Source organism: Corvus brachyrhynchos, unplaced genomic scaffold (assembly GCF_000691975.1).
Source record: "Corvus brachyrhynchos isolate BGI_N302 unplaced genomic scaffold, ASM69197v1 scaffold398, whole genome shotgun sequence".
In the NCBI taxonomy this organism is placed as follows: Eukaryota; Metazoa; Chordata; class Aves; order Passeriformes; family Corvidae; genus Corvus; species Corvus brachyrhynchos.
This window is the reverse complement of record NW_008239780.1, coordinates 1,495,815-1,505,996: the sequence shown is the minus strand read 5'-3', so window position 1 is coordinate 1,505,996 and position 10,182 is coordinate 1,495,815. Positions and strand designations below refer to the sequence as shown.

General features: G+C 39.5%; 1 protein-coding gene across 8 annotated transcripts in view; it reads left to right on the top strand.

The window, feature by feature from the left end:
- The window catches only part of TENM1 (teneurin transmembrane protein 1), an 828,305-nt gene that overhangs the window by 685,412 nt on the left and 132,711 nt on the right, over window positions 1-10,182 (top strand). For 7 of the 8 annotated variants that reach the window (XM_017743129.1, XM_017743123.1, XM_017743130.1 and 4 more), the window contains one exon: window positions 7,994-8,146. In XM_017743129.1, coding sequence (XP_017598618.1) covers window positions 7,994-8,146 — 153 coding nt within the window. The remainder of the gene's footprint in view (window positions 1-7,993; window positions 8,147-10,182) is intronic. The other variant, XM_017743128.1, reaches the window with a different exon arrangement.

Here is a 10,182-nt window from a genome sequence, read left to right as displayed (position 1 = left end):
TCCTGCTGCCCATCTCTAGTTGGCTAAATATTTAAATAAGTTTATGGTCTCTTCTTACGACTCAGATACCTTAGTTATTCCCCTTTTGCTAGGTTTAAATCATAGCATATAAACTGTTTCAGTTCACTGGCTCTGTAGTCTTGCATATTTGCATATCTTTTCACATGAAAAGTTAAAGTGTGCGTGTTTTAAACGAGTAGTTGAATATCGAAATTCAGACCGTATGTAACACTCTGAAGTTAAAATTCACTCCCCCAAGTGTTTTCTCTTTGCTCACCATGATTCAGATCCCTCACTCCATCAGGTTTCTTCAAGTCAGAGGAAGTTGTGTCTGAGCAATCACTACAGACATGGGCCCAAATTGTAAAACAAAACTTGTTTTAATTTCAGGACCAAACTTAACCTGTGATCAGCTCAGCAGTTGTTACTGAAAGAATAAGGGAGACTTTTTAAAGCCAAAATTGTTTTCATCATTGTATTTTTTGACACAGCCTGCATCAACTTACCATGACCTACAATTTCAGGCGAAATGAATGTTGATCAAAATTTAATATCAAGCTTTTTCTTCTCCTAATCTAAGAACTTAAATGTTCTTTTTCAAATATTTTTCACTGCCATTAAATGCTTGAGCTAAACATTACTTTTAAAAAGAGGCCCAAATCTCAGCCTCAAGTCAGAACATCTCCAAAGTTTTAGAGACACAAAGCTTATTCCTGATCAAAATTTACAAGTGGATCTTATGTTTGTAATGAACTGAGACCTGTGCCAGAGTGCTCTAAGCTGTGATCTCTTTTCAATAACAGGTAAACTAGCAAAATGGTTTTGTTCTTTTGTTTTTCAGCCTTTCCCTCTTATCTGTGAGACTCAATAGCAAAGCTTTTACATAAGAACACGCAATTCTTCTGTATTTTCTCTCCTTTGAACTACTACTCAGTTAAAAAAAAATACTACTTCTCCGTTAATCCTCTTTTGGCCTATAATCACTGTGTTTACTATTTGGCCTTTCTGAAATAAATTTGACTATTATATGGACAGTAAGGAAATTAGAGAACACTGTTGATGTTTGTGTAACAGCAGATTTATTGAAAATCTTTATCAAGTAAAACACGTATTTTCACTTCAATGGGAGTAATTTCTGTGAATAGATTCTAAAATAATAGTAGTTAGTCCAAAAAAACCTTATTTCGTAAAGTGCATGTTTGGTATTCAAACTGTTGGAGGTGTAATTGTAAATGTGTTGAACTATTTTATATGGAAGAAATTCCTGCTTTCATTTTCTGTTGTCCTGTGTGTTGAGAAATGTAAATCATGTGAATCTGGGGCACAGTTGTTGAATTTGCCCACAAAGTGGGCAGCGACGCAAGTGAGCAGTTGGGACACGCCTCAGGGAGGTGATGTTGGTGCCTCTCACCAATGCATGGGGAGCTACAGCAGCTCCACCAGCAGTTCTTTGGTAAGTTTGACTCTTGCCAAAAAAATTAAGACTAAATTAAGGAAACATAAGAGAATAAGAAATATAGTATTTCTTCTGTTTTTTTCCAACACCACATCATTTCCTTTAAGCCCAATACAATGGAGGATATGGCTACTCATTTAGTAGTTATTTTTAACCCATTAGTGAGTAGGATTTCTCTTCCATGATACTTTACCATTTTATCAGCAGCTGATTTGGACTTGCAAATCACTGGTTCTATTGATCAAAGGTGCTGAACTCCTACTGTTCCTATTGATTTCAGCAGGTGATGCAAATGTTCAGTGCCTCTGAAAATTGCATCTCATGTTCTTGGATTTAACCATCCCTGACTACAGAATGACTATTTTATATACAAATGAATTCTCAAGTATGAATATGAAGTCGTCCCTATCCTTCATGATACTATCACTATTTATGAGCATGCACTGGAGATGGGTGTTGGGTCTTAAATTATATTCACATGGAGGGTAAGGAAATTAAAGCCTCTGTGCTGACTGACACTGTGACCTGCCATTTCTCACTGTGTACAAGGGAGAGGAGTGATGGTTTCAACATTGAGAAAGGCCAGGCCAAATTTTAAGGACGTGTGTATCTCAGTGCATAGATTTGTAACATTGGTTGCATCACTTTAGGCAATGTATAACAGCAGCAAAAATAGGAATTATGCAGAGAAGGCTCAAGGGGAAAATACACTGTTGTACACTGAAGAGTATAATGGTATAGTAAACAGTGCTAGGTGTTTCAGGGTTATGCAAACGTTGTGATACAAATGCATAACCCTGAAATGCCATTGAACTCCTTACTGGAAGAACTCTCACTGAGACAGACATATCAGGATCTCTCAGCTGGGAATTGTGGTGTCTGCTCTCTTGGATCCTGGGTCTTACAGAGGAGCTTGGTACTGTCACAAACCTCTAAGTACTCAGAGGAGACACACTTACTGTCAACCGAGACTAGGTTTTGTTTGTTCCTAAGTCTAAAATATGACTGTAATGAAAAATGAAACCATCATCCCTGTAGGAGGATTGCAGGAGAGAGGGATATATTTGTATTTTCAGGTATAAAAATATGTTAGGTGTAAAGAGAAGAGTTCTTGAGAAAGAGGAGAGTGCTGAGAGTTAAGATGGCTGTAACAAATATATGGAAGAAGTCCTCATTTCATTAAATGCCTTAGATGGTCAAAATAATTTACCACTTTAATGTGGATTTTAAAAAATATTCTGAAGACTGAATCAAATATTAACAGTCTCAAATTCTGAAATCTGTTTACAGCAGAATGAAATAGTATTTTATTTGTAAAATAAGCTTACAGAAAATCACTTGTTCTAAAGGTCAGAATCAGAACTTTGATTCTGGCTCTTACTTGTGTCCAGGTATTTTTCTCATTAATTCACCCTTACTGGAACTGTGACACTGACGCATCTGTGGCTTCATGCCACAGTGAAATCCAGTTTTATAAGCAGGACCTGCTAGCAGTTACAGAAACAAATAATTTTCTGGCAGTGAGAACAGGTGCAGAAAGAGTAGTCAGCTGCTGATACACATTCTATTACAGCTTTTCTGAAGTCTGGGCTTCAGGGGGATGATCTACTGAGATTCTGTAAAACAGCAGAGAAAGCTAAACAAAAGCCTTTAGTGGAGGTCAGCAATTTGGAGAGACTTCATATTTGCAGGATTTTTGTCCTTTGAAGTTCATCTCCCAGGTAGTAAGTGCTTATTGCACAGGACTTTTCTGACATCTCCTCACTACTGTGTGTCTCTTTTGCACTGGAGCCAAGGCTTTTATTCATATTCTGCCAAACATGTAGCACCGGAGTTGACAAGCTGTGCTTACACAGAAGGTAGATAAGAATAAATTAAATTAGATCATTGGCTTCCTAGCAGATGGTGGGTTAATCCAGTTTACAATGTGAGTTCTGAAAAAATTACTTGTATCTTTGTGGATATTTACTTGAGTATGCTGTAGCAGTGTGGGGATGAGGTAGTCAGTCTGGAACTGTCAATTTGTTTAAATGTTGAACAAAATAAGTGATCTGGTCAGTTACTTCAGAGGTAAAGACCCAAGCTTTTGCTCTGAACATGCCCATAGTGGTTTCACTTACAGCAGTAACATGAAGAAACAAAAGCCTGCCTCTAAGTAGGGCAAATCCCTTAGGCAGCATGAAGTTACACTCACTTTTCATCTCTTTGCTGAGAGGTTCCATGAAAGAAATTTATAGAAAGGGTAGATGATGTAGGCCTTTAATATTTCTTTTTCTGCAAGAGATCTGTTTTACACCTAATAATGTTTTTTTTACCTAATAAATTAGCTAAGAAAAGCTCTGTACTGTGACTAGGATCTTCTGTACTGGAGAGGGAGAGGTCATTTAAAACCACCCTGTACAGCTCCACTGTGTAGCCTGGCCAGGGCAGGGTGGCAGGGTGGTGAGAAAGAAATATGCCACATAATCCTGTGGCATCCTCCAGGATCTTCAAATCCACTGACTCCAGATTCCTCCACATTTAGCTTCTGCCATAACATCAATAATGCATGTTAAAAAAAAAAAAATCTGTGTCTACTTTTGTGTTAGAATTTAAAGGAAATTTTGAATTAAAAAGGGCTATCTAATAAAATATAAATTAAATATAGGTATGGTAGTATCCATCATGTAAGCCCTATCCCCCAACATTATGTAAAGAGGGTCAAATTTTGCCTTCAGATCAATTTTGCCTCCAGATCACCTCAGTGAAAGCAATGTACAACAACTCTGCTCATGGCAACGTGTGACTCATAGATTGCAGCGACCAAAGTAATAATGTAATTATTGACATGGGATTATACTGGATGTTCAAGCAAGCCAAGAAAGAGTATCTTTTCAGATGAGTGCAGTTCCTACCAGCAGGGAGAATACTGCACTCAGCTGTCAGAGAAGTTTGGTGAGGCCAGCTGATGGAAGTTAGGGGCTGATGCTCCTGCTGACTCACCACAGTTCCTCCTAACAAAAGTGTGAATTTTGCAATGGTGCCAGCTAACAAGCTGTTTCATCTCCATTTGCCTGCTGGTCCTTTGGTATTGCCTGAAACTGTAGCAGCTCAGCAGTGACCTTATGCACCCTACTAGTAACTGAAGTATTTTAGGTGCTGCAAAATGCAGGGTATGTGATTGCAGAAATTTTTTTGAATGCCAGCTAGGCAGAGCCAGAGTAGCTTTTGCTTCTTCTGTAATGTAAGTGTAGTCATCAAACCTCAAAGGCTGTTCTGTGTAAACTTGAGCTACATCATATAATGCATCCTTAGTCCTAATGGTGGGTTTCATACTGTTAGTCAGCAGCCAACCCTCAAGGGCACTGCAGTCAAGGTCTCCAGAAGGTTCAGCTCTGAGGAAAGGGCAGAGACATTCATCAGAAAGTGAATGTCCCTCCTTTTTGTCCAGCCCAGTACTAAGTTGGACAGAGTGATGGTATCATCTCCTATTAGTTCTGTGGAGTAGGATCTTACACCTGGGCATTACACATGGGAGATACAGCTGAGAACCTTGCAAATGGATTTATGCTGTGGGAAATGACATTGTGGCCCACTTAAATTGCACAGCATTTTCTGTGCCCCTTTTGTAAAAGCCAGAAATCCACTGGAAAAAAATCAAAGAGAGAATAACTCAAAAGAGAAGTTCTTTTGAGCTTTTTAATGAAATTCAGTACATGCCTACTTATTTCTAAAGAGATTTGAGAGATGGAGATTTGAAAGTTTTATGTAATCTTATTTGGTGAAATAAGTGTGTATTTAAAACATGCTGTACATATGTTGTAGGAAAAAAGCTGTGTAGGAATTTTGTATACCCCAGGTAAAAGAAAAGTATCACAGAAAAGGAAAAGGTTAGGGAGGGTTCCGTGTCTACTAAATAAAGATTTATTATTCCTTGTAGTTAACTTCTGAAAAAGGTATCTCTAGGAATTAATGCCTTTACTGGTGTTTGTGGTCTGGTTACTCCCAGAGTGACACCTGGATCTGAAGGTAGTTTCTCAATAGCTATAGTTAATGTAATGAAAATAGGAATTATTTTAAGATTGCAAGGTGACTGGATTTTTCCATTGCTAGAAGTCATTCAGATCAATTCATGTAGATCTTATTTTCACAGCCACATGCTTTGCTGTACAACCCTCAGTTGTGCCCATTGTTTAGCACAAGTCTGGTGCCCCATGTCACCTCCCAGGGATGAGACATCCGAGCCTGGCAGAGACCATCCTCTCTGCAGCACAGTTGGTGTTTCTCAAGGAGGAAGCTGACTGTCAAACATAGATACAGATAGTTTTGCCAGCTTGCCAAGCTTTGGCATGAGCTATGAAAACAACAGCACTTCCCCAGCCTGAAGAAAGACAAAGCCAGTAAATGATTAGAATTGGTGCAAGTGGATGACAGCATGCACAGAGTGTGTAATGTGGCAAAGACATGCACCAAGGAAAAGGTGCAGCACACGTTCAGCCCTGACTTTGTGACATACCCTCTGCAGCACGTGCAAATGCTGTCCTAGGAAATGAGTAATGACAACAATGGGAATAGTGTAAGAAAGCAACTAGATTACATTCATGATTCCATAACCACTAAAAGCTTATTATTGATGTGTGCAATTGTTTTGCTTCTAGTGATCTGTTTCAAGTGCTGATATAATTGTTTGCATTAGTATAAATGAAATGTACATTCCTTAGCTATCAGTCCCATTGAACTCTGTTCCCTTTTGTTGTTAATAACTCTTGAAATAATAATAATGTCCAGAAGCTCAAGCCAGGAGCAAAAGCACTTACTCTCTAGCTACTTTTTGTTGTTTTGCATTAAGAATCTCAAAACTCAGACCTTAATTCTCTGTGATCTGACTGCAAAACCCTGTTCAAAGTATTATCATGGTCCATTGATGATTTCAAGACCATAGAATACAAAGCAATCCAGGCTTGAGATCTCACCACTGACAGCAAAAAGCTTAAAAGTACACTTCTAATACCTCCTCTGGGGAGTGGATATGTGCTGCCCAGTGTCTCCAGAGTCCAGATCTGATGGTGAGTGAGTGGTTTGAGATGCAGTAAATTTGTCACAACCACTGTCACCTCACTAATTCAGTAGTCATGCTCTCATTTGCTTGATTTGGATCATGTATCTGTAGTTGGGTGACCCAGGAGTGCACAGATCTGGAATTAATGACTGTAGATTGGCAGCTTTGCATTCTTGTGGTACTTTTCCCAAGCCCTTGACAGGAATCCATTCAAGGCTTGGGATTTTGTTAAATTTTTGTAATTTAACTTTTCAGCCTGCGAGGGAGACTTGTGGCCAAACACATGGGAAATGGTCTCCAAGTTTCCTGGTTGTATTGAGATATTTTCCTTGAAGTATGTACAAGAGCAGAATAAAACCATGTACTTTCTTAATGCAAGACCCATTCTAGATCACACTTATTTCTCCTGGGAGTCTCTGAGGTTCCTACATGGTTCAGGATGAGCAAATATATTGACTTTTAGGCTCCCACTGTGGGCAGATCCTACTCAGTGCAAATTGCTGCATGTGGTTAAAGAGCTGCTGCTCGGGCTTTGCTCTTTATGTGACAATTTCAGCTCCTCAGTGGGGGTCATCCTCAATCCATATTTTAGTGGGTCATCAGTCGTCCCTGCTGAGTTACTTCAATGCTAAGGCAACCTTTCCCTTGGAATAATATGCCCTTCTCAGTAAGACCTAGGTAATTGTCTAGACCAACTGCAGTAATATCATATTATACTAAAATAAGATCCTCTGTTGCTGTCTTTTCTCCAATCATCCTTCAAGGCCTCAGATCAGAAACAAAGAAAGGAAAGCAGAAAATATGAATGGCTGTGCAGGCAAAGTAGAGTAGGCAGCCCCTGTGTATGGCTATAAAGATAGCTTATAACTTTCTAAAGGGATTATTTAGTAGATTTCCTAGTACATACTTAAATAACAACTATATTTCTGTTAATTTTTGTTGTAAAATAATTGCATATATTTTAGGTGTAGAGCCAGCTTTTTATCTGCAGTGTAATTCTAGAGTAAGCCTGGAGTCAATGTTTTTGCTAATGCTTAACCTAAATGAAAAGGTTTCAGAATGCAGTGGGCACAGTTTCACTTCAAACTGAATTGGAAAGGTGAGAAGTTTTAGTTGGTGTCATTGCTTTTGTCAACAAATTCTGAGATCTTTGACAGCCAAAAGCTGAGGGACAACACTGATACAGCATTAGAATCTGTCACACAATATTGAATTTATTCAGCTTTTATCCTTTTAATTGCAAGTAATTCCATTAATTGCTGTAGACATTCATCACCCTGGCCTGGCTGAGCTCCAGAAGAAAGTGTGGAAACTAATTAAACATTGGGTTTTAAGGTAAAATGGTAAATTGCTCATTAACCCCCTTGAAATTCTGATTTATTGCTAACAGAACAAAGCAATACTTGACTTTGCAGAAACTGGGTCGTATCATTCTTTCATAGTCTCACTGAAGGTGATGTAGTTTAGACATCAATTAATTGGTCTTCATTTTTTTGCAGCAGTACACTTGTTTGGTTTAACCTGGCAACTACAGCCTGTGGAAGGGCAGCTCTATGAAAATGGAGTTAGCAAAGGAAATAAAGGAACAGAATCCATGGATACTACTTACTCACCAATCGGAGGAAAAGCTTTGGATAAAACAGAAAAAAAAGGTATGTGTAAATGAGAAGCCAGATGGACGATGAATAGTTAAACATTAGTGCTGTTCAGAGCCTGTATTTTCTACATGTTGACAGTATTTTGAGTCCAGTTTCTATCTTCTCTTGTATAATTTTAAAACAGGTATGAAAAGCCCATAACCAGGTAAGTTCCTTTAGCAGAACTCTCACTGAAATTAGCAACCAGTGCATTAGAAAAGGAAGGTTCAGTAGCACAGTGGGAGAAGAGACGAGAGTGTTTGGCTTCTGTCTTAAGGGAGGGGAGACCACATTTGCCTTGTTCCCTGTGGTGCAGAGGGCTTGGCGCTGTGCCTGTCCTGCAGACCAAAGTCAGTCTCAGGCAAAGTGAACCCCTGTGTGCTGACAGGTCAGAATGTGCAGAAGAGTAGAAATCTTAATGCTTTTCAAGACATCAGTTCTTGAAGGCATAAGATAAAGTACAGCATCCTGTCACGTCCTGGCTGACCCAGTCACAGTGAATCAGCTCCCAGGAATCTACCACGGCTTCACAAAACGCCTGAGCCAGTCTGTCAGCTCCCTGCTGCCGGGGGTACAGCCCTGCTCTGCCCTCCCTCCTCCCTCTGCCGCTCCCTGTGGCCTTGTGCCCACTGCAGGGGTTGCCTCCTGCACAACCAGGCCACGTCAGTCCTCCATGGCAGCAGAAAATGGCTTTGTTTAAAGCCATGATGCAAATCATCTTCTGCCACACAAGTGGCTGAACCAGACTCTTGAAGCACCAGAGCTAGGACAGGAAAGGAGTGGGCTGTGCAGCCAGGGTGTGCAATGGAGAGAAGGAACTGTCTGAGATGTGTGATTCCGTCCTCTTAAGTCCTGTCATTTAATGTTGTTAGATCACCTGCTCCAGTATTAGTCACAAGCTCTGGCCCATGCTTCCCACCAACCACTGTCACAATGCTTTCTGACCAGAAAAAGCAGATGGCCTTCCCATTTCTTTTTATGGTACTCAGAAAAAGTGGATAAATCAGATCAGATCAAAGTGAATGGGAGTGGAATATGAAACCTAATCTTTCCAGTTGTTAGGAGGAAAGTAAAATTGTACTGGTAGCTCTGCAATGATAGGGGACTTCCAGAGCTTTCCAATTTTAGAGCAGAGCAGGAATCTGATTTTTCGTGTTCTGGGTAAGATCCATGACTGAAAATAGGCAGCAAAGTGGGACATTGTTGTACCAGTCCCTCCAGAAGGAGGATTGCATTGCACATCAATAATCTTGCAAATCAGTGTGGCACAACAGGGTAGAGATCATATTAGATAAATGAACAATAGAAATACGTGTAAGGAGACAATGATGTTGTTTTCCATTATTTCATCCCTTAGAATGGATTGGTAGTGAATTGCAGTAAATGTTTTATACACTTCTGTATTTTTTGTCCTGGTGCACCATGGAAAATATCTCAAATAGTTCTTCTCAACTGCATTAAATCATTATGTCAATATATTACAGATTTAATAAAAGCTTTTCCAATGCATTTGGCTTCCAAAGAAGGATGTGTAGAAAAAAACATCAAAAATATAAAAAATCTTTAAAAATTAGATGGTTGGAAACAGAGAAAAGAATATGCAAGTCAATAAAGACTCAGTGTAGTAGGTAAAAACCCAAACCCCCTGCCTTGCTCCTGGGAATCCCAGTTTTTAGTGTAGCTATACAACTACCCCACAACACTAAAGAACAGAGTCCTGTGATAGCAGAGCCATTTCATTGACGGCATACCCAGCAGTTTCAGAGGTCAGTCATGAACAGACCTACTCTGTTGTTTAATTGTCCCCTTTCACCTTTTGGGGGTAACTTGTAATCCAGAGTTAAAGCTAGCAAGGAGTACACATTTGGAAAAACACAAGAAAAATCATGCAGAATTAGTGCATGCATAGTCTGGCTCTGGCTAGTCTTTGCTCATTTTCTTTCTTTACATCACTTTTAATATATATCAGTAATTTTACTCCCAGTCCTCATAACAAATTCTCCCTCTAGAAGTGATGAAAAGGAGCACTTGGAAACAGGCAACTCCTTTCC